This window comes from Durotheca rogersii (assembly GCF_024521655.1).
Source record: "Durotheca rogersii strain YMJ 92031201 chromosome Unknown GGS23scaffold_2, whole genome shotgun sequence".
Taxonomy (NCBI): Eukaryota; Fungi; Ascomycota; class Sordariomycetes; order Xylariales; family Xylariaceae; genus Durotheca; species Durotheca rogersii.
Window position 1 is genome coordinate 2,373,839 of NW_026251233.1, and position 27,970 is coordinate 2,401,808.

Sequence of the window (27,970 nt, forward strand, 5' to 3'; positions counted from 1 at the left end):
ACTTAGAGCCAGCTCCGATCGTGCCATGTGAAAATAGAGACGCCTGTATATCTTGTAGGTCATATAAGCTTAGGTAGGGTAGGATTCCGTACGTGACGAATCCTTATACGTTCGGTGTTGCGCTCAATAAGAGACTATCGTAAGTTGGTTCACCTTCTCCTGACACCGTCGTAGTTGCATCGGGTAGCGAGCGTCGAGGAAGCCCGTTTTCTTTTAACTCGGTACTGTGTCCCGTGAGTTAAGTTGTCATGTCTATACTTGGCCATACATCAAATGTTTAAAGCAACACTCGATTATCAGATGGCGCAACAAGCAGCAAAGACTCGATGGGTGTAATTTTTTACTCGTAGTAATCGAAGACAGATATGCGGGGTATAATTATTCCTGTCTTGGCCGGTAAGCTGGCTATAACGCGGCTTCTACGACTCAACAATTCAAAACCTAGGGGCGAAACTGAATCGCGAGCTAATCGGATACGCTTCTTTCCTTCTCATGGGATCCAAGTGCCCCCCGTCCCCTGCCTCAACCTTGAAGGGTTCGATAGTATGTATACCATGCGCCTATACTGGCATAGCAATCCTGTTATTCCCAACTGACGGCCGTATTCCATCATACTCCCCCAAACAGTAACCAGTGCATATAATAAACCCGCATCGCTATAGTGTGGCCGACCACCAGCGATATCACGTAGAAGCAGATCACGCGAGCGAGGTAATCATCACCTGTCGCGGTTACCGGCGATTTCTGATGCTTCCCTGGGCCGGGATGAGAACCCGGCTCGTAGACTGTTCCGGAGCGCATTAATCCAAGACTCATGGCGCGAGCGGCGAGGGGAAGATGATATGCCTTGCTCGACGTCGGGGTCGTCCGCCTGCCCGAAAGGGGAGTCGTGGGATGGGGAATTAGTTGCCTGTGCCACCACGTCATCGTCGTCGCTGTCATCCTGGTACGGCTCGTATCGTGGGCTAGATGGCATCCCGCGAGCTAGAGATCGAACAACATCGCCTTTGCAGATGGGGCAGGTTCGCCGTCGGGTTATTAACCATGGGGTTCTGGCACCGGTTAGTATCATACGTTCGCCGAGCTGACAGATATAAACTCACATGCACTCCACATGGAACTCGTGCCCGCAAGGCAGGCTCATAACTTGACTAACACCGTCTACGTACTCTTCGAGGCACACGACGCACTCAACCTGTCGACCCATGTATTTCTTCCACTCGCTTGATGTATTTGTGTTGCGCTTCTCGTGCTCCGCGCGCGACGGAGTCTTTGGGGTTGACGAGGAGGAAGATTCGGCGGGTGGGGAATCGCCTGCAGACGGGACGCCGGTAGTGGTCCGTGACCGCGGCCTGGTTTTCGGCATTCTTTGCTGGCTTTGAAGCAGTGGCGTTGTAGGAGACGAACTGGTGGGGGATGGCACTCTGGATGTGTGGCTCGGGGTAGACGCTACAGTATGATACGTGCGGACTGGGAGTCGTTCTACGACGGATTTCGGGGCTCTCCATCTTCGCCGTCGAATGCGCGCCCGTAGAATGAGCAGGGCATACACTACCGTGAGTGTGATGAGTGGGCTGATGACCAGAACCAAGAGCGTGTCGAAGAATGGAGTAGCACCGCTTGAGGGGGTGATGACGACCCAGAGGCCCTCCCGTTTCGCAGGGGGTTTGGGTTTTCCAATGTTGGGCGTGTCGGTAGCTTGAGGCTGGGCTGCCGCCTCGCGGAACTCGGCGCCGTCGTCATCCCCGAATATCTTGGATATGAGTCCCCCGGTATTCGAAGTGGTCTTTTTCCCTTTGGCGGCGCCTGTAGAATCAATTCCTTTGGCGGGAATTCCGCCCGCGGAGTACTCCCCGCTACTAGGGGTCACTCTACCACTCGTTTGCCCGTTGGCATTCTGCTTTTTTCCATCGGAAACGCCGGTGTCTGAGGCCGGATCGGCCTTGGAGTTTGGTTTGGAAGGCTTGCCATTCTCCTTTGTAGATTCGAGTACCTCATCGTTCTGGTCGGGAGAGCGGAGCAGGTCCGGGTCTCGCCAGTCTTCCACGCCTATCTGAAAGTGATCATTCGGAGCTTTCCTGGATTTCTGCTTCGAAGTACCATCTGAGCCGGCTTTCGAGGCGCGTTCGAGGCTGCTTTTGATGAGCTTGTCTTTCTCATCGGAAAAGTCCTCTACGACCACCCAATCTAGCTGACCGCTGCTGGGCGGACGACTTCCGCTAGCAGCTAAATTCGTGCCAGGGCTTGAGCCCAAGCCGAAAAGTCGGGAGAACCAGCCGGGCCCTGGCCCCGACGCTTCATCGGCCGACGGGGGGTGACTTTTAGCTATTGGTGCCTTCGAACTCTTAACCCTCGCGCTAATTTTTGATGGCGGGGTTGAGATAGCAGCCTCTCTTGCCTTCTTATTCTTCCGGGCCTTGTCGGATTGCTGTGCTTTCAGGGAGGGCTTGCCGTTCTCGTCGATTATATCCTCGATGAAGCTTCCGGGTTGCATCATGAGGGAAAGCAAATAGGCGGTCGTACGAGACGTAAAGATGGAGGGGATGGTGACGTTGGAGGTATCTCCGTGGGCGTACATCTGGATCAACGGACCGCCTCTTTGGTTGTCGCCAACGATGAGGGCAATAGCACCTCGCCGTTGCGCCCACTTCACCTTCTCGAGAAAGCCACATCCTCCGCGGCTCAGCAGGACGATCTTGCCCGCGATCTCAGCTCCCTCCTGAATGGACTGGATATCGGCATGTTTGGAGGCAGAAGAGCCGAGAGTGTCACCCTGCGACTTGGCTGACTGATCGAGACGCTGGTGGAGGTAGTCGTCGGTGCCATCGTCGACGGGCTTGGCTTTGGCTTTGGGTTCGGGCTCGGAGACTGAGGTTCGGTCGACTAGGGAGCCCTTGTTGGGATCGCTCCGTTTCTGATTCTTAATCTGGCTTGCAGGAGTGACAGACTTGAATTTGTGCTGGATTTCCTTCATAGATGTCTTCAAAACGGCATTCGAATTGCCGTCATTCCATCCGGGGACATCACTGCATCCCAGCTCTCCTTCGCCCTCTCCGTCTTGCATAGACTCCTCGGTAAAGCCGCTGCCGATCCACAGCTGGCCATCTAAGCCTTTGTTAGGCAGTGGGGGCCCGAAAGCGGCCGGCCTCGCCGCGAAGGAGGTGCTATTGTCATCGGCTATAGTGATGATAGCATTGGGGGGGAAGAGGGTGAAGGGCGACGAAAAGGAGAAAAGGGATCCGTAGCTGGTCCTGGCCGCAGGTTGAGCGGGGGATGCGACGGAAGAGCGGCCAGCTGATGTTACCGCGCGGCATAGGAGGAAGAGACAAGCGGCGAAGAAGAGAACGAGGATGACGATTCTCGGTGGTCGCATGTTTATGAAGACGTGAGAGGAGACGAGGGGTGGTATTTTGTTAATATAGCTGGCAATTCAGCTTCGTGACTGCGTAGAGGACCATCCGTAGGAGTAGCTAGAATGCAGATGCCGGGAGGAACTGGTAAAGACTGGTGCCGGCAAGAAAATACGGACGCAAAAAAAAGGTCTTGGAGACCAAGGAGAAGAAGGGCGTGGTGACGGTGGGGAGGAAGAGGGGCACTGAATCAATAACGCGGTACAGAAACACGCAGGACGGGCTCGACGGCACAGAAAGGAAAAGGAATCGATGGATTAGAGGAGATGTAGCAAAGGCTTTGAAAAGACGGCCGAATGGAAAGATGGCCAAAGTAGAGGCCGGAGCTTGGACAAGGCTTGGGCCGGCGACAGCAATGAATACTCTAACATGGTAATAATACATCTAGATGGGAAAGTTGGAGTGCGTAACTGCGGAGTTGACGGCAACGACCTGCTGCTCCGCGACTTTCTCCCTGACGCTATTTCCTCGGCGGTACTCCGTAGTAGGAGGTAGGTACATATGGTACCTGCGGTGCGAGCAGTTCATGCGGCAAGGAGGGTGCCGATACAAGGTAAAAGCACCGAAGGCGTGTACCTACCTAGGTACCTCCTACACAGCGTCGTAAATCTAACTTTACGAAGGACGTACCCAGGTAGATCCAGGTATCTGACTTGGGCACACTACGGCCTTGGGTACCTCCACGCTACATATTGAAATGCGGCAGACTCAGGTGATGAAGTCAAGGCGGTTTCCGCAGGCCTCCAGAGCCTATCCAGAGTCATTCTTAGTCGGGTTCTGCGACTTCTTGGCTCTTCTAAATTGGCATGCTCGATCCGTGATCAGGCTAGCGGGTGCGGTACCTGTTCGGTACCTCCTATGGATTCCGTTACGAAGCCACGGGACCTACATGTGTATACGTGTGGGCATGACGCTAGATTAGGTACCTCTTACGTACCGTTTCTACCTACCTAAGATACGTCCTAAGGTACCTAGGTGCCTACGTTAGGCAGGTCCTTAGGCAGGTCTATCGGAGGCATATAGGCATCACGACTCCACATGAAAAAAAAAAAAAATGTAGGTATCTGGAAGGAAACCCAATTAATTCGAAATGGTGTGAACATGCCGGAAAGTCTACACTGAGCCTTGACTACCTAGGTACTTACCTATTGTGTTCCAATGAGGTACCTACCTCTCTGCCCAGCTCCCAGTCTCGGGTGCTTATCTTATCTGCAGGTTGATGCGAATTGCCTTAGGTACACAGACACACATGTAACATACACAGGTAACATAAGTGTGTGTTCTGCGCCCTCGGGTGGAGCTGGCCCCTTTCCGCCGTATATCTCCTGGCAGGTATTTTTGCTTGGGGGTTTCCTCAGGGCTGGCCTCAAGCTACCCCGGCCGGCCGGCGCCGCGGAGGGCGGTTCTCCAGCACCTGCTTAATGTACATACCCACCTACCTGGTATCTATGAAAGGTACCATATGCTAACGTGGTTCTCTGCCAGGTACCTTCCTCTAGTGTTGGAGCTACGAGGAGGTACATGCGTAGCTGTGCACCCGAGTCAACTTGGGTCCGAGAAGGGGAATGAGATCATCGATCACACGAGCGAACACGCGATAGCGGTTTGCGGAATCCAGCTAGGGCCTTCAATATTATCAACCCCCTACCTCCTAGCCCCCAAGATACGGTACAGACATCGTAGGTGTCGTAGTCCCCCAGGCAGACGATCCGCTGCGGCAAAGGCCCGCCCGGGCAGGCTATAATGTGCTGAGTATCCTGTCTGCTACGTACGCCTCCTGTCCCGTCCCGTGCCCAAAGCACCAAATCACGGGAACCTTATGCCAGCCTCACCGCCGTCTTCGGTCGTCGTCAACTTTGATTTGGTGGCGCCGTTGAATCTGGTTCCCGATTTGGTCCCCTAACAACGGGTAATAGGCACGTCCTCTTTGTCTTGGTGATGAAATGCTCAAGTCGCAACAAATCTTTGGTCTTGAGCTTTCTATTCCGTATGATTCTGCATCCCCACTACTACTTCCCTGCGGACGTTGTAGTCAATTTGCAACGTCCACTGCCTTGTTCGATCGAATATGCGATTCGACAGAGGACGGGCCCTCGAATGCATCTACTTAAGATCTTCCTTTCCGCCAACGCCATGCCGTGGTGTGTCGTGCCATGCTGTGTAATATAATTCGACCCAACGTCCGATGAGGGGATCTCTGAATGCTGCAAGAAAAATGAGGGCTACCCGTTTCGATGCTTTTCGTCGTAAAGACGCTACGCGGCCCCGGAATTTTTCAACTGGGCTTACTTCTTCTTCCATTGGGCCTTCAAGGATACGGACCCGTCTTTGTTGACAACTTTACCGCGATCCCACTCCCTCAACCCTCCGGGCTTGTTCCATCGGACCTCCGCTTCGTCCTTTGGACCACTCTGCTTCCATTTGTCGATCTGTGCCTCGGTGAAGCCGGCAGAGCGCAGTCTTTCTGCCCCTTGCTTCTTCCATTTCTGATGGTCACGGAACACTTCCGCTGCGTCATCCCAATCGTCTCCGTTTCCTAGATCGGGTATGGTATCCTTTTTAGGGTCGTAATCGGGGGCGAAGCGGTTGTCTATGCCAGACGTGGTAGAGTTAACACCACGACCTCGTCGTTTAATAGTAGACTTAATTGCTGGCATAGGCCCAATGACAGCATCTAGAGGGTCCGAGTCTGATGCTTCCGTGGATGAAGTGGATTTATGTCGGTTGCTTTTGGAGTGTTTTGATTGCTGTTTGTTGTCGTAAGAGTCGCCTTTGCGGCGAGACGAGCGGTCCCGGTGCTTGCGACTTCGGGATTCGGGCACGACACCGCTCTCCTCGCGCCCCTGTTCTCGGTGAGATGTCTGTCGACGTGCTCCGCTCGTCTCTGCTGGGCGACTCTTATGGCCAGTCTTCCTCTTCTTGACATCGGGGCTCTCAGGTGCGGAAGTCTTTCGTCGCCGGCGAGAGCTTCCCTCAACATCGGGCCCAGCAGAATCCGAGGCATTGCCGGCAGACTCGTCCGCCTTCACAGTCTTGCGTTTCTTAGATGGCCCGCCAATTATAGCGGCGATGTCGCCCAGCATGCGCTTTCGGGTGTCGCGGGGCCCCGGCTTAGACTTTCGTAACTTGCGCTCCTCCTCCCGACGCTTCTGCTCCTCCGCATGCTCAAGGTCGCGTAGTTTTGCTTGCGACTCGGCGTTTTCTTTAGCCAGGAGCGCACGATTGTGGCTGTTGGTGTCGCGGATTATATTGTTGAGGAACCTAGTGTTGGGCTTGGGCTGATTTGCAGGGCGTCTGACGGAAGCACCCGTTAGAAGTCGGCGGTCCGAATTCTGGGAGTAGGACAGAGGGCGGGAAGTGCCGAAGGTGCTTACTTGGTGGACCCGAACGCGTCGAGGCCCATGGAAGAGTACTTCAGCGAGCAATCGTTGGCTTCTTTGGCTAGAAGCTCTGCGACGTAATCGTCCGTAAGTAGGTCTTTGGGGGGCATCTTCAACGACAGAGATGGGGAATGGTGAGGGGGAGAGGGAGGGAAAGAAAAAAAAAAAGACCCGAAGTCTGAAGGACGGACCGGACCTAGATGGGACAGGAAAAGCGTGGAGATGGGTGTAAAAACCATCAAATCATTTCAGCGAGCCAACCAACTAGCCAGCCAGCCAGTCGGCGGGGTGAACGACTTAACACAATGTTGAAATAGGCAGAATAATCTGCAGATGTTTAGGTTAGGTCAGCAGCTGCCACACGGCAACAAAGGCGATAAGCGATTATGAAAACATATGTGGGGAAGACAGAATCTGAGCTTGCAGCTGGCCTTATCTCAGCCCCATGATTCTGCCGCCATTCACCGCAGTCAGATAAGGACTTGCGTTCTCATCTTCTAATCTTCTATCGGATTACCGCACTTTTCCGTTTCTGGACAGAGGTAAACAGGCAACTCCGAGAGCGTGGTGCTTATATCAATGCAAGAACAAATTCCGACTCGCTGCCATTTGAAATCCCCCTTTCTCGTCAAGAAGTCATATCGGTGGCTACACAACTAAGCGTCTGCACTGTATCCCCCGTCATAACGCCCTTGGGTCTTTAGCGCAAGATACTCGCGAGGCGTGATCGCTTGCGATGGCGCCTCCTAGAGCAGAGGATGTCCTGGCTAGACTGCAGTCCCTCAGCGATGATCAGGAAATCTCCATCTTGAAGCTTAGCGAGCCTATAGTTGTAGCAGTGACGCAGTTGCAGGATCCCCACCAGCGAACATCAGACATCTCCACCTCCTCCCTCGACGCGACGACGCCGTCCTCCCTAGAAGCCGATCTCACCCATTATCGGGAGCTCTTCGCCAAGCTTCGGTTCAGCTACGTCGAGCAAGTCACCAAGGAGAAGTTCATCCGCGCCATCGTAGGCGACCCGCCTCTCATCGTCACCCCGCAAGAAAATGCGGATCTCGAGAAGGAGAATCTGGAGGCGAAAGCGACGCTTAAAGCGCTAAAGACGGAGGTCGCCGGCATGGTCGCCGACCTCGAGAGCAAGGCGCGTGAATTGAGCCGGAAGTACGAGAAAGTGAAGGTCGAGAAGGTCAAGTTAGGGGAGCTCCCCGGCAAGATCAGGGACCTCGAGAATGCGGTCGCCGAGTTGAGGGCGACGCGGGCGACGGGGTCGAGCCCGAACCCCGAGTTGAACTTACCGCTGGGCAAGACATTGGATCTCGTCGAGTCGAAGAAGCGCCAGAGGGCGGAGCTGGACCGGCAATTAGAGCAGTTGCAGAGCCAAGTCCCGAGGAAGAAGAAGGAACTCGAGCGACTGCAGGCCGAATTGCAGCCTCTGGAGACGAAGCGGCAGAACAGCATGGCCGCAGCAAAAGAGGCCAAGAGGCGGAAAGAGGCCGCGCTCGGCGGCGTCGAGGACGATCTCGAAGAGAGAGGCCGCTTTTTCCGAGCCTCGGAGGCGACCTTACAACAGATGTTGGATATCGGAGGTTGAGCACCATCGCTGTTGTTTAGTGCTCATGAACGAGGGAGAGGGGCGGATGAGGGGTGTATGCTTCGAGACATACGATTTGGCCCTACTAGGGCATTTTGATACCCGTGTATTGCGACGAGGCACGACACACTGGCGACAATGGCGCAGGCTGGCTAGAGGATACGCGGAAATATTTACCCTATTTCGGCGAAGCAAGAGAGGTGGTGACGAAGTGTGACGTGTGAAAAAATTGATAGGCTCTTTAGAAGCACTACGAGGCATCCCTAAAGAATCCATTTGGGTCTTCATATCCTCTCGGAGACCCGGGATTTCCTAATGGTGGGATATGATCTACGGGAGAGTCTAGGTAGAATCGGAGATGAGACGAACGGCATGGGGTAACCCACCTCATATTTCATCTACAAGTCGACGAACCAGGTGCCGGATTTAACACGGCCCCTAATACGAATGGAGTATCCCGACGCACGAGCTCGCTCTATCGCGGTTAAGCATTGATGGCGTCCTGCCTGCAAATCTGAACGAGGAGCTGCGTATATATGATTCGGACGATCTGGCCAAGTACACAAAAGAGAATACGGCAACGAAATATTTCTCGTGGCATCCTCTACCACTCCTCTATACCATAGGTTTCTATCGACCCCGTCACCTCTTGGATGCCCCGGGGGCCGTGAGCGACTTCGTCGAAAGGACAGTTGGACGGCGGAATCCGCGCTTCGATTACGCATCGGCCCTGATGAGATCGGCCGCCTACACGACGTCGTCAGTTAGCTCCCGGGCCTCACAATCGACATTAGCCGCGCGGGCTTGGGGTCAAGCACGCACCTTCTCGGCGATGGCGTACACGGTCTGGCAGGTGTTGGCCCCGGGCAGGACGGACATGACGCTGGCGTCGACGACGCGCAGGCGGCGGACGCCGTAGACGCGGAGGCCCTCGTCAACTACGCCGCCGAGCGCACGCGGCAGCATCGCGCAGGTGCCGGCCGGGTGGAACTCGGAGGGGCTGAGGTTCCGGGCGAGGAAGCCGGCGAGGTCCGCCGGCGCGTCGACCGAGTCGGGCGGCTGCACCTGGCGCGGCGCGTACTCCCGCAGCCGCGTCTCGAAGAAGTAGCGCCTCGTGAAGCGCAGCATCTCGACCAGGATGTCGACGTCCACCCCGTTGCTCAGCGCCCGGTAGTCCACCACCGGCTCCGCCCCGAACGGGTCCGTCGTGTTGATGTTGACCGTGCCCCGGCTCAGCGGGTGCAAGTCCACGAGCGTCCCCGACGATCCGGCGCCAGTTAGGACGTGGTTGCTACGGTATGGGAACGCGAATCAGCAACCGCGGATACTCCGGATGGCGCCGGCGGAAATATAAAACAGCGATATGTGATTAGGAGAAGTCCCTTACTAGAACGCGGTATTCGAGGAGCGGATCGACGCTGCCATGTCCTTCATCTGTGCGCTGTATCCTACAATGTAGATATTAGCAGGATTCGTTGATGCTTATAATTGTCCCTCCTCTTTTTGGCTCCGAAACCACACGTCTCTTTCGAGTTCGACTTATATATAAACGACATACCAGCAATAACTGTCGGGTCTGTGTCGGGAGGTAACTGGGCTGCGTGATCCTGAGTTTCCAATTTGGTCGCTATGCTTTCGAATCTGTCGGGAGAGATGACTGGCATGCCTAACCAGGCCGCGGCGTTTCCGATGCCCATGGAGTATGGCCCTATATCGGCTCGGGATCAGTCCGCGTATCCTTTGCGAACTCGTGATGCTCTCTGGACTTACCCGTCTTGTTGACTCTCCATACTTCCTGGGCCCACTCAATAAAATTCCGGTTCCCGAACATGTCCGTCGGGCTCGGATGGACCGTGAAATTTCCGACTGAGGCACCCGTCTTTAGCTCTCTAGGTAGTCTTGCTGCACAAGTGGGCGAAGGATACACTCACGTATAATTTGCATGAACATCATCGGGTGGTCCTGGAAGTTCTGGCCGACGCCGGGCAGATCGACTGTCGTGTTGATACCCGCAGCCTCGAGGAGCTTTCTCGGTCCGATGCCGCTGCGCTGTAACAGCTGAGGAGAGTGAACCGCACCAGCTGACACAATAACCTCTCGCGTGGCCTTGACAGTGGTGAGCTGGGTAACATTACCGATCGTTTGCCGAAAGACGACTCCCGTAGCCGCGCCATCCTCAAGCAGAATCTTTGTCACATGGGACTCTGTGATGACCTCGTGGTTCGTCCGATTGATCTCGTCGTAGTGCCCGGTTCTGGCATATGACCTCTGGACTCTGTTGGGGTCCATGAACGTGGGAAACCAGTACACGCCTGCCCTGCCTGCGCCGCTGTCGGGTGGGAACTCAACCCCTGGTATGTCCTGGAAGGCTTCGATCTGTGTAGCTTCACCACAGGTTAGTGGGGTATATTATCGACGCCATGTGCTTGGTCTCTCACTTAACCCGGGCCATTGGAATGACGGCCACCCTGCGTAGACGCCGGAGGTATTGCCCCAAAACGAAGTATCGTAGGTGATATTGGTGGCCTCCGCGACAGTTACTTCAGGGGGCACGAAGTTCAGGGCCTCCTCAAGATTAATGGACAGGCACTCGGCACAGAGACTCATTCACAACATACCTTCTTCAGATACGGTAACAGACCCTCCCAAGACCAAGTGGAGTTGGAACTGAAGAATTTACCCCATCGGTCATAATCCTCCGATGTTCCTCGGACGGTCATCATCGCGTTGATAGCTGAGCTGCCGCCGACTAAGTTTCCCGCCAGCACCGCCGTCGTGCGGTTCTGCAGGTTGACTTGAGGAACTGAATTGATGTGGTACGACCATGTTGGCCCTATAGCAGCAGTGCCGGAGTAAACCTGGTCAATTCTAGGGGAATCGACTTCGAATATACGTCAGCGGTTTAACAGATCACAGACTCTTCACCGCTCCTGTGCCTTACCTAGCTTTCCATTCTCCACGACCAGAGCAGTAGCTGGAGTTGGGTACCACCGTAAGTGTCATTATACTCACAACCGGCGACAGGACCGGCGTCGCAACTCACTCTTCCCGTCCGCCGTGAGGCGATCAGCTAAGGTCAAGCCGGCTGTCCCGGCTCCGATGATCACATAATCGTACGATAGCTTCACTTGTCCCCAGCCGTTGAGGTATCTTCGATGAAGTTCTGGCCAGCGATGCGCCTGACCAAAAGGCTCGGCTACGGCAAGTAGCAAAGTTGCCAGCACCCCAAACCTAACGGAGGGAGCCAAAGCCATGATAGGATTCCGGTCCTGGACGGCGAGGAAGCAACGAGTAGGCTTGCCCGTCGTGGCAGCGGGTTCTATTTATGCGTTTCTATCCTTCCCCGCGGCTCATTAGGCCGGCTCCTCGACCGAATAGCTCGTACACGAGACGCTCCATTCTGACGAGGAGAAGGCAATATACATCAGCATACGGACGAGCATGGGTAGAACATCTTTCCAGGAAAAGACTTCCTTAGGCCCGGGGGGAGGGGGGGGGGGGGGGGGGGGACGGTGATAGGTCTCCCTTACCCATGCTCAGAAGGACTCTTTCATTGCACTTTGCTTGTTGAGTGTAGCGTTGCATATTGGAGTTGGTTGGGGTCGTAAGCCTCAACCCCTCGGGAAACTTCGCGAAAGAGGGCAGATCCCCCCTCAAAACGTGGTATAAATACGGCTCATCCAAGACATGCGGGAGCGACTGCGGGGTTGGAATATTGATCGAACGGCCAGTTCTCGAGACCGAATCCCAAAGTATGTGTCAATATCCCGGGATAGTTCCTGAGAGGAATTAGCCGCCGTGTATACAAGGATGTGCCAGCTCCAGAAAGATGCAACGTAAGCGCTGCTCTCCCCACTACACGGGCATGTACTATTATTCTATTCATTCGTTCCCCGTACTCACTCGTCAGCATGGGAGTCCAGCCGGTGGCGGGCACTTTGACGGACCACACCTCGTATGGTTGTTATGAGATAGCCGAGATATCCCTGCACCGCCGTGCTTCCGGTGCAATGTTGGGCGTTGTATTAGCAGGTGCCCGATCGTTCATGGGGGCGGATATGTCGGTGTGCTCCCTCGGGAACCCCCTCGGGGAGTCACAACGTTATAAGCATGGGCTCGATAGATACGCAATTTGGAGGGCGAGCGTGTTGCGATGGTGATCTAGAAGTGGCCACCCTCTGGCGCCGCATGCCAACCCCAACTCTTTCGGCGGCCGTTCTTCCCACGCCTGCCCTACATCGTTCACTCTGGAAAAGGGCGTCCTCGTTCTCGGCCAGATTTGGTTGCGGGATTGACTTCATTCCCCCGTCTCCCGTTAGGTCAAGCCCAGATGTGGCATGTTTCTTTATCGTGAACTAGATATTATGTTCTGTACCGGGGATTTTAACGGGTTGGGGTTCTAAGTGACTGCTTCAAGGCTCGTTGCCCGGATAATAGCGGGATTTTGAGTGGCTTCACATAATATCGATATTACGTACCTATCGAGCCGCCGGCGGTATCGCCACCGCCACCACCACGACGCTGTCGACCACGTACCTCCCCGAAATAGCCTCACGGGCAGCAATACAAGCTATGCATTCCTAGTAATTCGGTCCGGGATCGCCAGAACAACCTGTCTTTAATATCCTGTTACGTGGAGAGCTACCTATACATGGCTTCCTACTTCTTCTCTGGTTGCTCGCTTACCTAACCTAGCTTCCAGCTCGCTTACATAACATAGCTCATAGCTCCTATTATCTATATATAGGTAGCTTATATCTCCTTTGCCCATTCCCTTCCTTCTTAGATATTTAGTCAATTTACCTTCTTCTTCCTACATTCCGTTGCTCCTAGCAGAGCAACCTCAGTGCCTACGTAGCTCTCCCGATCTACGTAATATATCCCATTTCCCCCCTTGCGTTTTTGGGGTGTCTCACCTTCTGTCTCTTGTCTTTCCCATTCATTTTGGGTTTCATCATTGGTCGTTCGTTTCTGTCCTTTGTCCCTAGTCTTACGAGCTAGGATCATCTCACGCGGTCCGTCCCGTTCCCATTCCCGAGTATCTCTCACTAGTACTGTATCGATAGGTATTGTCATCTATACTCATTTTATCTTGCCACCTGCCAGGAGAGAAAAGCCACTTCAAATTGGCGACATGTCTAGGCAAAGTCTGCGGTGAGGTGCGTTCGACCTCGTAGGCATTATTACGCAGATCGGGAGAGTTACGTAGGAACTGAGGTTGCTCTGCTGGGGGTAACAGAATGTACGAAGAAGATGAATTAACTAACTAACCCACTAGGAAGGAAATGAATAAAGGAGATACGAGCTACCTAGGTATATATAGATAATAAGGAGCTGTAAATTATTTTATATAAGCGAGCTTGGGAGCTAGGTTAGGTAAGCGAGGAACTAGAGAAGGAGTAGGGAACCATGTATATGTGGCTCTCTACGTGACATGTAATATAAGCAGTACCACCTGAAGCTGGGGATATTCGTCTCATATAAGATCCTAAGTATATAAAAAAAATAGCAGAAAAAGCATCATAATACCACAGCAACAACGACTATAGCAACACCATCTATAGCTCTAGTGACGCCGTTAACAGCGTCTATGAATAGCTTTATCCAAAGAACGCCTGCTCAGCAACGGGCAGCAGCGAGGATATTGTCCTATTAGGAGGAAGGCGCTTCAACACCGCACCCAGCTAGCCCCGGCGCAATCAGGCCATATATAGAGCCTCTACCGCAGGAGTACTTAACTCCAAGCACGCCAGCGGCGTCTCCACTGCGGCCGTTGGCGATAGCTTCAATCCTGAGTAGGCTGATAGCGGTCTCCAGTGTACCCAGAGCATCTCAAATGCTGTCAGGGCACTTTCCCCAGTAATTTGGACCGCCATCTACATAGCCGTGGCAATCTCCAGCCTTGGGACCTTAAGCCCCCGTTGGCAACGGCAGGAATAGCTTCCTAGGGCAACCACCACCACCCCCGCCGATCTCACGCTTACAGATGACTTGGAATGGCTTCATGGGGCCGCCGGGAATACCAGGGCCATCTCCAGTGAACCCACAGCACAGAATCGGGGCTACGGTATAGGGGATTATCCTCCTGACTTATGCGTTGGCGCTGGGGCGCGTCTCCCCGTGTAACATATGGTGACGACGCTTATAATACTTTTCTTTCTTGTTGGTTCCGGCAGTCGTGTGTCTGCCTTGTTACAGGACATTGTCACAGCCACAATGCGACCCTATATGCGGCCATTCTACAGCGAATTAGCAAAAACTCTGCTGTAACTTGCAACCAACACGAGCATCTTTCACTGAAATGAAGGGGCTTTTTCCTTGCGGCGGCGAAAGTGTATTAAGTGTGAGACACGAAGACGAGTCCAACCCCCACCCTTGGCGAAGAGGTGTCTGTGCTTCGACATGGTTAACCTGGTTGACTTGGCCTCGGCCAAAGCTATCCTGCTCTGCAACGCATTCCTGCCTTAAATATTCTGCCTAAAGAGGTCTTGCCGGCTGCGTCAGCCCTTTTTAAAAAGGCTGTAACGATCATTTTCACAAGGCCTTGTGATTATAAGATCGGGCTGCCTCTTGTTGATATATTTCGTGCACTCCAATACAACTTATCAGCAAGATCTCGCCCAAGATTACCGGGATCACGTGAGACTCAATCCTCCTATTCAAAGGAAATCGATTACGCTGCTATAAACTTTATTATTGACTGATAAACATAGTGATGGATATGGCAGAAGAGACCGAAGGACGAATAATACGTCTCACATTGGAATACGATGAGCCGACTTCGATTGCCGATGACTTCATACCTTGTTCTAATATCCTCAAAGTCATTTTCAGTCACATTCAGAAACTAGAGAGACCAGGTCCTGGGCATATCGTGAGTACATTGGAGCAGATCTGCTTAGGAAGCCATGGCGTGGCCAGATGCAGTCCCGCGCAGAGTTCATTGCAAGGTCAGCCAAGAAATTAGCACATGGCAAAGGCCCCGAGAATTGTGAATTACCAGCGATTTTACAATCGGAAATAATGGCGCGTATATCGGTTGAGGTCTAATGGTTTGTATCCGAATTACTGAGTTGTTTGACGCATCAAGCTAAATTCAGATCTTATGAATAGCGAAATTTGCAGATCTAGATTCTGGCATTCCGAGCGTAGCACTCTTCCCGAGGCACTAAGTATCGAACATATGGCAGCGATTGAGGAACTACAAGCTAACACGAACGGTCTGCACGTGTAACGCAGGCGCCAGCAATGATGAAAAGTACGTCTCAGACCACCAGGTAGACTTTCACCCGAGAAACTGATAAGATACGACAGTGATGGCCACGAGGCATGTCTTTTGTGGCTAGAAGATTTGCTTGATGATGGCGAGAAGCATACTGGTTCTCAAGTTGAATCAATGCGTGTTACGAAAACTCGACATCAAGCATGCTATATTCAAATACCAAATAAAGAGTTGCTGGAAAGTAGGATAGGATTCATCAGCGATGACATGCCGTTCCTTGTCATTACTTCTGATCCCGAAGAGGGCGGGAACAATATGCCAACAGATCCAAAGTTTAGGGCCTACAGAGCTTGCCAGCTGCTTTCGTCTCAGGAAAGACTACGACAGGGTGCAGGAGAGACAACAGCATGGGAAGCCGGTCCTTTGAGCTGGCAGATCTCACATCAAGGCAGCCTATGGTCAATCACGGCATGTTATTTTGAAGGTCATGACACAGATTCCTGCTGTGCTGTGAGTCGCAAGTCATTACCCTGATATTGTAACCAGCTCACTGAAGGTCATCTCAGCATATAAGCTAGACTACCCCTTCGCGAGCCACCCCTTCACGAGCCGGGTATTTTATATGGGTTTACATACAAACGATTTATCCCCGTAAAAAACCGGGAAAAGATCGGAAAAATCGGAAATTTACTTACGTAATTAATTAGCCTTATTAAATCAACATATGAATTTTTCGAATTTCTTGCTTAGTAATATAAGAAGTTATTTACGATTTAAGGTTTTTTAAAACTATATTAATAGTTTCCTATATAATTTATTAGTAAATCTATTAACTATACTTTATATCGGCTTCTTGACTTATTTTTTTCATAGTAATAAAGTAGGTTTATTACCTAATACTTCATTTTATAAATAGAAAAATGGCTTATATTAAGTAATCTTATTTTTATTCTTTGATTTCGTTTTTATTCAATTTATTATTTTAAAAAAACTACATTTTTAAATAGGTTAAAACTTTTTCAAATTGTACCTATTTTCATAGTAAGAATTCTACCTTTCCGACTGTCCTATTTTTTCATATAAAGAGGTTCTAAAAAAAAACACTAAAAATCAACGTTTTTAAGACTTATTTAATTTAATAAAAATTAGAAAAATAAAAAGAAAAAAGTTTACGTAATCTTAACCATTATTCTATCTATAGTATAAAGGATTAGGTAATGGACCTACTTTATTACCGTGAAAAAAATAGGTTAAGAGGCCGATATAGAGTATAGTTAATAGATTTACTAATAAATTATATAAGAAACTATTAGTATAGTTTCAAAAAACCTTAAATCGTAAATAACTTCTTATATTACTAAGCAAGAAATTCGAAAAATTCATATGTTAATTTAATAAGGCTAATTAATTACGTAAGTAAATTTCCGATTTTTCCGATCTTTTCCCGGTTTTTTACGTGGATAAATCGTTTGTATGTAAACCTATACAAAATACCCGGCTCGTGAAGGGGTGGCTCGTGAAGCGGTAACCTAACTTACTTCCCTCGTGGCAAGGCTGCATCGAATCTGTCGACCACGCACTGCAATTGTTGCTCATTGTCGACTACATTATTGATTGGGGGCGCGAGATATACCGTAAAGCCATAGTCAACAGTCTTTTTAGAGCTTCCGAACTTGAAGCCAAGCCAATGATTCACTCGACCTGGACATCGAGGAGGTTTAACAAATCTGAACCTCAGTCTTCGACAGCACCAAGAACACCCAATACATCGAGAATTGACCCTCTTAAGAAGTATGACAACAGATCTGGGTTCGTTCGAGATGCCGGTTTCGTCAAATCTCTTTTCGCTGCTCTCTATGTGACAGAGGATAACTATGGGATTTTAATGGGATCTTTGGTTCCAAATAAGCGCAAGGCACTAGCTGATTCAATTCTCAAATGCCTAACCGAAGCTTGGCGAGTTTCCAAGGAGGCGCTCGACGCCCTTGAGCTGTCATGGGCAACCAAAAGCCGTAAGGATGCTGATCAGTATCCCAAAGATAAGATTTTCCTGGTTGTCGTAAGTGTCACAGCCTACCTAACAACATCCTGGGAGCCGACTAGGGAACTGGGGTACCTTGCAGTAGCGGAGTCCCTTCTTGACCGTCTGCTAGAGACTGCGAGCCTTCAGCACCATCCTGGGCGTACCCCAACTGGATTCCCCACGGTGGGGGTACCTGCGATGGGGATTTTCACCATGCTCAAGCAATGTACCATTCAGGATACACTGAAAGCATGTGTCGCTCGTAAATGCCGCCAAACTGGAATTGAAGCAATGGTGTGTGGGAAGTCAGAGAATGAGAAACCTCACAACTTTCAGGTTTTTCTATCGGAGATGACGGCAGAGGGGATGAGACATCGACTTGACGTTGTCATCAAGCCAGTGTCAGTGTCAAAAGCGCGGAACATCGTTTTTGAACTATTAAACGGACACACGGTTGAAGTTTCATCGTCTTTATTTCGTGTATCCTCTCTTCTTGAGGAACTTCCACGGCCAGGAGAAGCTCTGAATTATCCCGACCCACCTACAGGAGACGAGTGCATATGGGACCTACCATCTAATCTTCCGGACTTTGAGGAGAAAAACGTGGTGATAGCCACGGCAGCCGATTCAGTCAAGGCTGGTGCAGCTGGAAACGAAATCTGTATCTTCATAATGGATTCGACCATTTTAGAGCATGGACTCCCGCTTGCAACTCTTCTAGACACACATCCAGACTGGCATCTACAAGTGAAGAGGTTCAATCGCAAGCACCGCTGGGCAGCGAGAGATGGAAATCTCAGCGACTTCATCTGCCGAGATCGGTCGATAGAACCTATCCTAGCCGAGTATCGAGAGCATCTGAGAAGCACTGCCTTGGGTAGCGCGTCATTTGACGATGTAGGGTCAACTAATAACAAGGGCTTTTGGGCACCCAAGGAGTTTACCAAAAGCATGACAGTGGTGTCGAATGCCAAAGAAGGTACCAAATTCGACTTCATGGATGTTCTCCAATTTGCAGGGGCCATGCGGCGAGGCCGGATCAGCTCGATGATTTGGAGGAACCCTCCTAAGAACGCCAAGACTGAAGTCACACTCCCTGTGACGTTGGATTCTAAGGGCAATCTATTGCTTCCAAGTAGATCTAAAACTAGCGGAGAGAGAAGGGAGCGTAGTAGTCCAGAAATTCGTTCTGACGAATCAATTCCATCCGGTATTGATGCAAACCCTTCACAACTGCACCAGTAAGAACGGAAGACAGTCTCCGTTCAAGGCATTCAAACAGGCAGGACGGTTGTTTCTGTGGACGCCGAAAATGAGGACGCTGAAGCAATGTCATCGAAGGGCAAGCGGCCTTTATGGGATGGATTACCCGAGCACGACGTTTCAGGACCCTCTAGCAAGCGACTACGCTTGTCTGAGACACATGAGCAACCTGTTGATGCACTGAGTGATGCTGACTTTGATGTGCTTCTAAAAGCAGGCGCGTTTAACTAGTTTTGCAGAGATTTGAGACTCGATAGATGTACTGCCTAGTCGAGCTTGGTCATCTTGAAATGATCAATCCAACCACCTGTATTCATCAAGTTCGTAAGCACATGAGAAGTGACTTTACGGGTACGACGAAGCTCCTAGCCTTCTTTTCACTCCCAGCCATTGCTGCCGCTGCTGTGGCAGCTGGAGTTTGCAACCGTGACAATTGTCTAGGAGGCATGTGTTTCCCCCTCGTCTCGGACGACTCCCAATTGACACTCAATTATAGCTATTATCGCTGATTCGAAACCGACCATACATGGCAGTGCTGATTGCGCAGCCTGTCTGCGGACGACTGTCACGCCGTCGACCTCGTAGGTTTGCCACATCAAATTTTGTTGTAATATTCCCCAAACCTTGCCCTCCAGAACCGCAGACGGCCTGCCGCCTTAACAGGCGCTAAACCACTCCTAAACAGGGCAGGTATAGGGGAGACACCGGGTGTCCTACGCTTATGGTTTAGTTAATTGGTAGTGTTTTGTGGCCGGAGGGGTAGGATGGGCTGGGGGCTTTTCACGAGGGCTTTGATAGGAGTTCGTTTTGGGCGACTCTGACGTTGAAGCTGATATAAGAGTTCTCTTTTCTGCTACTACATGCTGTACGCTATGATTCTATATAATGTCTCGAAGACGCTCTTTTCAGCTCTCTGGCTCTCTTATAACGTTATTTTATTTCGTTTTCTAGGTCATTGTTTACTTCTATTTACGGAACTCTTCTCCTCGCCTGTCATGACTGCTGCTTCTGATAACTACTTGGTGGTAATAGCTTCCTCCTTCTCCTATTTAACTCTTTGTAGTGTAAGATTGTAAGGATATCGTGGCTTGGGTTGCTGCGCAAGGTGAAGAGATAAGAGGGGGTCACCAGTAAATTGCCCCTCGAGCTATAGGTAGGTAGGTAGGTAGTCTACTGCTTGCCTTCCGATCTCCCATAGAGTAGCGGTTAGGCTATGCATACATATACGGTAGGCGTAGTGACCGTAGGCCAGTCGGCGATCGCTCGGAACACGATCGGTCCAGGCCCACTACCCTTCAGTATCGTTACAGCTAGGTCTCGGAAAACTGCTACTATGATATTAGGACAATTATTTGAGCTTTCTAGTTTGAGAAAAAGCCTCCTACGAGAACATATTATTTAAAACATCATTGCCGGTCTCAAATTTTAGGGAAAACCTCGTATGAGAAATATAATATCAAGAATTTTATTTGAAGTCTCTAAGATTAGAATAGACCTCATACAAAAAATGTAAAATGACCCCTCAGCTCGCAAGAAGATCGTCGAAAGACTTCCCTCATAGTCTGAGGCTCTTCTATAGTTTGAGGTTTCTAACTTTACAGACGACCTCATAGGAGGGTTATCAAAAGATTACTAATGATTTCAATATCCTGCTGGATCGCTCTGACAATGCTGTGATACTCTGAGTCTTCACGATGCTGCCACTCTAAACTATGGTACCTGAATTTGGGAGTCCTGTCGTAAGTGCTGTGTTCCTGTAACTAGATACATACTAAGATATGCAGGCTTGAGGCGCGAGTGGGTTAAATTGTTCAGTAAGATAAACAGGGCCATCTTTATACTTGGGATTCGGGCCAAAATTTCTGCGTGAAGCGGGTGCTCTACAAGCACGTACAGCCTCATCGGGATCCAGGCACCGGCACTGAGCACCGGCACTTGTAGACAGCCGATTACACCAGCTTCGGTGCCGCTTAAGCGTTTTCCGTTACCTCTGATGACATATCGAGTCTGCAATGACCGGCGCAGCCATCCACAAGGCCCAGGCAGCGTTGTTGGATGATATCCACCGCCATGGCGTGGTCAATACGGGTATGGCCCTGGAAAATGACCAAGAGCAAAAAGTCGACAAGAGGGCGACGTCTATTAAGGGTCCTTGGCATTTGATAACTTCTTGGCTGCTCGATCCTCACGAATCTTCTCCTTCGTCTCGTCATCCCATAATCGTGATTGGTACTTTTTAGTGCGTTACCGTCGTTTGTGCTGCTGGCTCTGCCGCCGTTTCTCGGCTGCTTCGTGCTGGTATAAACGACGTTGTATAGGACTATTCGCGATGCTCTGTAAGGGAGCCAGATTCTGACAATCTGCCACCCTGTCAGAACAGCCTCTAGCTACCAGGTACAGCAGAACCCGGAGGGCGAAGTATGCATCGTTTCCAGCACAGTGTAACCCAGTGGGTGAACAGCCGAGCTCACGGAGAAGCCCTACCAGTCTAAGAGCGAAATAAGGGAGAACTTGACCAGACATCCTGTATTATGTGTCGAGTGCGGCTACTACGGATTTCTTGAAAGTCCATTCCAAGTTGTCCAAGGCCATTAAATCATGTCTAATATCATGCCCCACGAGGGTAATGTCCCGACCTTTTGGAATGTATGACTCTATCTGTGTAATCATGTCCTTCTTCTGAACCGTGTTTGTCTTCCCAAAGAGAAACCTTTTCGCTGCTTGGTTACAGTATGCTGGTGAGCCCGAAGCAAAGTTGTGTGTCGTTATCATCTCTTCGAGCGGACAGGATTGAACTCGGCCAAGATCTAAAATCTCCAGGCCGACCTGGAAGTTGGGCAAATCTGTGTTGTCCTTGGTGGCGCTGGCGTTCTCAAAGTCGATGGCCATTGGAATGGTATCAGAATGGTTAATCTGCTCGGTCTGATTGTTTAAAAGCCCCAAAAGTCCGAGGGCAATTTGCAATCCATCCCTAGCAATGGTGACGCCTGTTTGGAGATGTGGCGGGGAGGAGCACCGTAGTGAGGGTGACAAGAGGTCGTCTGAGTGGGAATTGCTGGTGACTTATGGAGGCCTTTTTGGAGGTGGACGCGACAGAAAGTTCGCCTGGCCAGTGCTAGAAACCCGTACGGCTTTCTTTATCAGCAGGTTCGCTGAGTCATGGGTGCCCCGGAGCCCTTGGAGCACGAACGTATTATTTTAAGGCCGTCGTTGGGAACAATTTGGTTGTGTGGCACAACACTAATCTATTAATGGGAGAATCCAGGGAATCATCAAGCCCTGGCAAAGCGGTGCTATCAAGTTGTGTACTTACTTGACTTATTTCACTTTTATGATTTCTAGGAGATCTTCTGATAACTTATTAATTTTTAGTCTTGTGAGCTGTCCCCCCTACTGGCAAAGACTCGAGATTATCGAATCAGTTAATAAAACAATTCTCATATAATTGTCTTCGGAGATAGGAGTCAAGGCCTTCCAAGCCGGAGAAAATCAACGGCGAGAAAGTAGGTACTAGATATGCCAGGGTATCTGGAAATGAATCCTTGTAAACTTGGTTCCATTTTTGGCTTTGCGGTATTGACTTTAACCGGGGTAGCAGAAAAGAGCTCTCAAACCACCTCACAGTCAACACACCAAGCGCACCCACCGCATACCCGCTGCATACCCACTGCACAGGTTAAAGCAGAAGCAGCACCGGCCCACTCACGAAGAAGGAAAGGGGCGAGGGCAAGATTCGGGCAGCATTTTATTCTGTATTTCCCGGGGGGTTCTCTGGCAAACCAGCGTGTTCGTAGGAGTGTAGTAAGAAGTTGCGGTCGTAGCATAATGGCAAGACGCGAGACGGGTTATTAAATCACGGGATGGAGACCGCGTTCTAAATCTCCCGAAATCCCAACTTCCGCGTACAGAGCCATATTTGCAGGTGACGAAGGCCGCCTTCTTTCGTTAGATACACTCACGTTAGACGGAATTTTTGCCAAATCCAGCTCATCATACGAAGGCAACGCGCCTGTAAGGACGATAGATCAGTCCTAGATAAAGGGCGAGGGAGAGGGGAGGAGAAGCTCCTCGATCACTTTATATGAGCGGTGCTAATAACTACCCGAGAATCAACTTATCTTACGTAGGTACCTATCTATCCGCCAGCTCCAGCTTCCATGTAAGTAATGTTTCTGTCCAGTGAGTGGAAATCCGAGGTAAGCTGACTGAAATGATGGAAATGTTGCTTTGCTCAAGCTGTCAAGTTCCGTAACTGTCCCTTTTTTTTCTTGTCCTTTGGCCCGGGTATCACGTAGCGTGGCTATTATACACCCGCCTACCTAGCTGTAAGCCAGGTGACCCGCGCCCAGGTCGACGCATTAATATACGCCAGTCCAGTAGGGAGGTGAAGCGAATATAGGAGGTACGTAGGTGGTAATGTCTGGGTTTCTTCGGAGCGCCCGGGCACCCACAAGATCATCCTCACAGAGGCAACCTCCCACCCTCCGGTACCTTAGATACGAGATCAGGTAGGTAGGTACTTACCTGGCCTTCCCCAGGTATCACCCCTACGTCGGGTCTGAAGTATTCTCAGGCTGCCGAAGGCCGACACGTACACACGTACGGAGACAGGTACCCCGGGTACTTTGGTGGGCGGAGTTGCCATTTCACTGCGGGTTAGGTACTGACAAGCCCGCTACCCTTGTGTCACGTACCTAACCTGGGGGAGATAGCCCAGGAGATTAGGTACCTAAGGTAGAGGTAGGTAGGTTTGTTACAATGTTGGGTACTTCGGGTTGACCTCCTACCTTAGGTACCTTTAGAGGTACCTAAGTTAGGAGGTAGGTGGATACCTGATAGGTAACCCAGTCGTTGCGGCTGCTGCCGTTGCCAGTCTGCCCTACCAGGTCTGGAGGTATACGCAGATACCTCAATAAGGGGTATCATAGCTCCCGTCGGCGAGTCGACCAACCCGTGTGCTTGTGGGTCCAACACCTCCGCCTTACACGGTACCTGGCCGGTACCGTACCTGGGATACCTTCCACCCGTGCCTGCCTCGACTCCCTACGAGGGAGGAGTGCTGCTCCTTCCAGCACAACAACGTCCTCTCAGCGGAATCAGTCCGAGGTTACGTACCCTCGTATTCATTCTCGGATCACCTCCCAACCCATCCTCACTCCTCCTGTCCCGCCATCAAGACTACTCTCGGCGCCGCGGTCGAGACGTGCCACTATAAACCCGCCCCCGTCCCGTCTGATCTTTCCCAGGCGCTTACACCTCTCCCTCGTTTGTCCTCTCTCTTGATCTTCGACAGCTCACCACCTCATTTATCTGCTCCCCCCTCCCCCCTCCCCCCTCCCCAACAGTGGCCCTTCTCATAACCCGTCCCTCCTGATATCGAGACCAGACAGACACCTGTAAACCCTTCCCCGTCCGTAATTCCCAGAGACCTTCACCGCGTCCCCCATCTGTCGTCACGGCCTCAGAGCTGGATCTGTCCTTGTCTATCAACAGCCTCCTCACCAACCTGTCCCAAGCCTCGGCAACCCTAATTTGAGCAGGCCTGTGAGATCAACTCTTCGACGTCGAAACGTAAAGTGCACGCGCCGATCGTGTATACGCGCTTCGAGAGACCCGTACCTCTTCTGACTGTAAGCAAATCTCATTCCCTCCCTTCCCCCCCCCCAATCTCCTCGTCTGTCTCTTGCGCCTGCTACCCTCTCTCGTCTCGCCACCCTCCTCCACACGTCATCTTTCTCTTCCTTCTATCTATGTCACCGCGACCTTGTCTCGAGAAATAAACCACACGCACCCGCAACATCTCTCGTGGTATCACGAGGCGCACCGCCAACGTCGTTGAATCCGCAATCACATCGGTATGCCCGAGTGCTGTCCCGTGTGCTTGATCTTGTCTTCCTGCTTCCATCTCCATAGCAACCTTCTGATGCCCCGTCCCCTCCTCTCACACAACCCTCCTAAACAAGACCGGACACCACCCCACTCGTCCCATCTTCTTCCTGCAAAGATCACGATACCCTAGACGTTTCCCTCGTTGTCCGCTGCCGCACTCCCTCACTGCTAACCGCTTACCGACATATCCCTGCATTAGTGGAAATAGCCTAAATCATCCTTTGGAATTCATCATGTCTGGCTTGCGAAAGAAGCAGTCGGTTAGCCTGGCCGTCTCGGCCGACAACTCCCCCTGCAAGTCTCCAAGCTCGAAGTCTGACCAGGGTAAGTCCATCCCCCGTAACCGACCGAGATAGACATTTGTAGATTCGGCCAGGTCTCCCTCATGCTCACCATTGCTGCAGGAGGAGGCGTCCGTCTCGACGCTGTCCTAGATGGCCTCTCCCTTGATGGGTCCCCTTCACGTTCGCCAACCGCGAATATGTGAGTTACTGACTGCATAACGGCCAGTAGTGCCCACTAATCCTGTCAAATAGCTATGAGCCTCTTGGTGCCCGTAATGGCCATGGCTCCCCACGCTTTGGAGGACATCGGCTCCGTGGTGCAAAGTCGCAGTAAGTCGAGCGAGAAATCCATGCGGGATGCCCGTAGCTAATCTTGTACTAGGAACAATATCGGATTTCAGGTCGGAAAGTATGATGACGATAGAAATGTCTTTGGTATCTCGCCCAACGAAGTCCGTGGAGCTTATACACAGGCACCCATGACCGTTGGATCGACCATGCAAGCCGCGTTTCCAGTGTGTCCGGCCCGTACGCCTCTGCGTTCCCGCGCTTCTGAGCTTGGTATCCGATCTCAGGTCGCTGGTATTGATGCCCAAGCTTTTTACCCCGCGACAGCTTGTGTGTTCGTCGCGAAGTAAGTTTTCCACGGATATCCCCCGTAGGAGGAAGGGAGGGAGATCTGACCAGTTGATATGTAGTCTCCCCGAGAACGTTAAAGATTCCCGTCTCGAGGCCGAGGTGACCCGGGCCTTTAGCAAATTCGGTATCGTCTTCGTGAAGATCCGGCGAGACCAGCGCAACATGCCATTCGCGTTTTGTCAATTTACCGTAAGAGGCACTCAAGCCTAACTGCAAGCCCGACTAACTGTAGGAACAGAAGGACGAGGATGCGCATACTGCCATGGCTCAGGGCAAAGGCATCCTTATTGAAGGTCGCCCTTGCCGCACGGAGATGGTTAAAGCTAACCGTAGGTGCTAGAGGGCCGTGTAAGCAGTATTGGCCGATCGTTCTAACCTGATCGTAGGGAGTTTCGTCATATATGACATCGTCGGTCACGGCGTCGATGTCGAAGACGCACGCACTCGGATGTCCACTTACGGACCTCTTAGCAAATGTGAAGAGCTCCATCCCCAACTCCAGCAGGCCTTGGGGACCCCAGGCGGTATCTTGTTCGAGTTCGCCTCGTTCGATCCAAACCGAGATGTCATCACGGTAGGCAGCTCTCACTTCGTGTACCGTTATAAGCCGTATTTCGCTAATATGCCGGTAGGCCTATAAATACCACCCCCAGTACCGGGTGGTCGCGTATGACCTCAAAAAGTCCGCCCAGCCTAAGCCAGACGCCGACGAGATCTGGCTGCAGCGGTATGAGGTTGATCGTCGATCAGTCTTCATAGGTAATCTTCCTATCGACGTTCCTGATATTGAGGACATTTTAAAGGACGTCGCTAGCGGAGTAGGTGACGTAGAGAAAGTGCACGTCATCCAGAAGGACGCTAAAGGAGGTTGGTAGCCCCCGAACAGCAGACCTGCCTGCACAATGGCGCTGATCGAACAACTCATAGGCCATAACAATCCTATTGCGTTTGGTTTTATCGAGTTTTCCCGCCCGGATCTGGCGGAATTGGCCGTCATGCAACTGGTAAGCCACAAATCGGACAGACGGACACTTGGAATGACGTACCAGCTAACGGCGGCGTGCTAGAACGGAATGATCTTGGAGGGATCTTCGGTCCGAGTTGAACGCAAAGCTAGTCGCGAGTCCCAGAACAATCGAGGCACGCCATCCCGTATGATCCTTAATGACGCCCGTAGTCCTGAGGATTATGAGCGTCATCGGGTCCGAAATATTCCGACAGGAGACAAGGCTGCCGAGCCCAGGACTCCTGTGCGTGGACGTACAGGAGAGGATTCACTGCCCCCGACCAGTGCGTCCAAGAGTGACGGAACGGCCGCATCCGGTGGCCGCAGAGATACAGCCCAGGCACAGACGTACCATACGTATGCGCCGTACGGAGCTCGGCCCTATGCCAGCCCGACGTATGTGCCACCATATGATCCTCACATCAACACAGGAGGGTTTCCGGTCACACCGCAGGGCACTCCGGGCATGCTCAGTCCTTACGGTCCCAATGCCTTCTACAGCACACCGTACTCGTGGATGACGCCGTACCTTCAGGACCCAAACTTTTCGCAGGTGAACTTTTATCACCCATATTCGCATGCGTCAGAGCCCCGTTCCGTTGGAGACTTTAGTGTAACGGGCGCGTTGTCCACTCCCACCCGAGGCAGCACTCGTCAAGATAAGCCTCGCAATGGTGATGATGCCCACCAGGAGGCTTAGCTCATGGAGTCGACTGAAGGCATCCGCTCGTCATCTCGCTAATACCGAGGGTACGATTCGTCATCCGTCATCCCATTCATCGCGAGAGGAGAGAAGAAACAACCGGACGACAAGTCTCTCTCCATACCCGGCGGACGCTGTGGTGCTCGCATTTGCTCCTTGTTTTGGCGTTTAGGAACCCGAAAACCAAATCTTTTTACCCTGGCCACGACGCACCATTAGCTACTCATCGGCCCGAACCTTTGCTTCCCTGTTGTTATTGTTGTTGTTGTCATTGTTGTTCTTCCTCTGTCGTTTTCCAACTTCTCTCATCTTCCGTACTCGGGCAGGGTCCACGATAGTTCCACTCGGCCCGGCATGATGTGTGCTCTTTGGCCAAATTGGCCCTCTTTGTACCAAGGCTTTATTTCGTACCTTTGCTAATCGAGACCCTATTACCTCTACACTGTTATCTGCAACTGGAGGGTCAGATGGAAGGACTTCCAACCCCACTGCCAATGACGCATATTAAAGGGGATAAGGGGTCTAAGAACTCACAATTACTGGTAGAGACTATTCCT

At 51.5% G+C, this 27,970-nt stretch overlaps 7 protein-coding genes across 7 annotated transcripts; 3 read left to right on the forward strand and 4 right to left on the reverse strand.

Annotated features, from left to right (window-relative positions):
- Nucleotides 1–316: 316 nt before the first annotated feature.
- On the reverse strand, nt 317–4,052 carry GGS23DRAFT_549630 (uncharacterized protein). Its single transcript, XM_051515235.1, has 2 exons — nt 1,104–4,052; nt 317–1,052 (listed from the first exon to the last, which is right to left on the reverse strand). Exons 1-2 carry the CDS (start codon nt 3,371–3,373, stop codon nt 719–721), a joined length of 2,604 nt encoding a protein of 867 aa, XP_051376428.1. The 5' UTR covers nt 3,374–4,052; the 3' UTR covers nt 317–718.
- A 962-nt stretch (nt 4,053–5,014) lies between these two features.
- GGS23DRAFT_549631 (uncharacterized protein) lies at nt 5,015–7,173 on the reverse strand. Its single transcript, XM_051515236.1, has 2 exons — nt 6,785–7,173; nt 5,015–6,704 (listed from the first exon to the last, which is right to left on the reverse strand). Exons 1-2 carry the CDS (start codon nt 6,898–6,900, stop codon nt 5,696–5,698), a joined length of 1,125 nt encoding a protein of 374 aa, XP_051376429.1. The 5' UTR covers nt 6,901–7,173; the 3' UTR covers nt 5,015–5,695.
- Nucleotides 7,174–7,317: 144 nt separating this feature from the next.
- On the forward strand, nt 7,318–8,757 carry GGS23DRAFT_191306 (uncharacterized protein). Its single transcript, XM_051511717.1, has one exon. The coding sequence runs from the start codon at nt 7,527–7,529 to the stop codon at nt 8,382–8,384; it is 858 nt and encodes a 285-aa protein (XP_051376430.1). The 5' UTR covers nt 7,318–7,526; the 3' UTR covers nt 8,385–8,757.
- On the reverse strand, nt 8,743–11,638 carry GGS23DRAFT_612873 (putative GMC oxidoreductase; the record flags this gene model as incomplete). The annotated part of the gene is made up of 10 exons (XM_051520521.1): nt 8,743–9,131; nt 9,207–9,675; nt 9,772–9,832; nt 9,943–10,092; nt 10,155–10,250; nt 10,316–10,768; nt 10,823–10,949; nt 11,003–11,265; nt 11,326–11,358; nt 11,428–11,638. 10 exons carry the CDS (start codon nt 11,636–11,638, stop codon nt 9,102–9,104), a joined length of 1,893 nt encoding a protein of 630 aa, XP_051376431.1. The 3' UTR covers nt 8,743–9,101.
- A 3,467-nt stretch (nt 11,639–15,105) lies between these two features.
- GGS23DRAFT_612877 (uncharacterized protein) lies at nt 15,106–19,123 on the forward strand (the record flags this gene model as incomplete). The annotated part of the gene is made up of 10 exons (XM_051520522.1): nt 15,106–15,207; nt 15,240–15,428; nt 15,475–15,614; nt 15,699–16,120; nt 17,160–18,608; nt 18,648–18,732; nt 18,766–18,839; nt 18,876–19,009; nt 19,049–19,076; nt 19,107–19,123. The coding sequence occupies 10 exons, from the start codon at nt 15,106–15,108 to the stop codon at nt 19,121–19,123; spliced, it is 2,640 nt and encodes an 879-aa protein (XP_051376432.1).
- Nucleotides 19,124–21,201: 2,078 nt separating this feature from the next.
- On the reverse strand, nt 21,202–21,966 carry GGS23DRAFT_549650 (uncharacterized protein). Its single transcript, XM_051515237.1, has one exon. The coding sequence runs from the start codon at nt 21,779–21,781 to the stop codon at nt 21,422–21,424; it is 360 nt and encodes a 119-aa protein (XP_051376433.1). The 5' UTR covers nt 21,782–21,966; the 3' UTR covers nt 21,202–21,421.
- A 2,594-nt stretch (nt 21,967–24,560) lies between these two features.
- GGS23DRAFT_612884 (uncharacterized protein) lies at nt 24,561–27,912 on the forward strand. The gene is made up of 10 exons (XM_051520523.1): nt 24,561–25,105; nt 25,186–25,264; nt 25,318–25,395; nt 25,448–25,699; nt 25,764–25,893; nt 25,943–26,033; nt 26,091–26,278; nt 26,337–26,571; nt 26,632–26,708; nt 26,772–27,912. The coding sequence occupies exons 1-10, from the start codon at nt 25,015–25,017 to the stop codon at nt 27,408–27,410; spliced, it is 1,860 nt and encodes a 619-aa protein (XP_051376434.1). The 5' UTR covers nt 24,561–25,014; the 3' UTR covers nt 27,411–27,912.
- The last annotated feature ends 58 nt before the right edge of the window (nt 27,913–27,970 follow it).

What these genes read in the sequence shown, in the direction of transcription:
- GGS23DRAFT_549630 (XM_051515235.1), bottom strand. Translation starts at nt 3,373, where the DNA reads ATGCGACCACCGAGAATCGTCATCCTCGTTCTCTTCTTCGCCGCTTGT. An exon ending in GAGTTCCATGTGGAGTGCAT is followed by an intron (nt 1,053 to 1,103) that starts GTGAGTTTATAT and finishes AACCGGTGCCAG; the next exon opens with AACCCCATGGTTAATAACCC.
- GGS23DRAFT_549631 (XM_051515236.1), bottom strand. Translation starts at nt 6,900, where the DNA reads ATGCCCCCCAAAGACCTACTTACGGACGATTACGTCGCAGAGCTTCTA. An exon ending in GACGCGTTCGGGTCCACCAA is followed by an intron (nt 6,705 to 6,784) that starts GTAAGCACCTTC and finishes TGCTTCCGTCAG; the next exon opens with ACGCCCTGCAAATCAGCCCA.
- GGS23DRAFT_191306 (XM_051511717.1), top strand. Translation starts at nt 7,527, where the DNA reads ATGGCGCCTCCTAGAGCAGAGGATGTCCTGGCTAGACTGCAGTCCCTC.
- GGS23DRAFT_549650 (XM_051515237.1), bottom strand. Translation starts at nt 21,781, where the DNA reads ATGGCCATCGACTTTGAGAACGCCAGCGCCACCAAGGACAACACAGAT.
- GGS23DRAFT_612884 (XM_051520523.1), top strand. Translation starts at nt 25,015, where the DNA reads ATGTCTGGCTTGCGAAAGAAGCAGTCGGTTAGCCTGGCCGTCTCGGCC. An exon ending in AAGCTCGAAGTCTGACCAGG is followed by an intron (nt 25,106 to 25,185) that starts GTAAGTCCATCC and finishes CCATTGCTGCAG; the next exon opens with GAGGAGGCGTCCGTCTCGAC. An exon ending in CGTTCGCCAACCGCGAATAT is followed by an intron (nt 25,265 to 25,317) that starts GTGAGTTACTGA and finishes CCTGTCAAATAG; the next exon opens with CTATGAGCCTCTTGGTGCCC.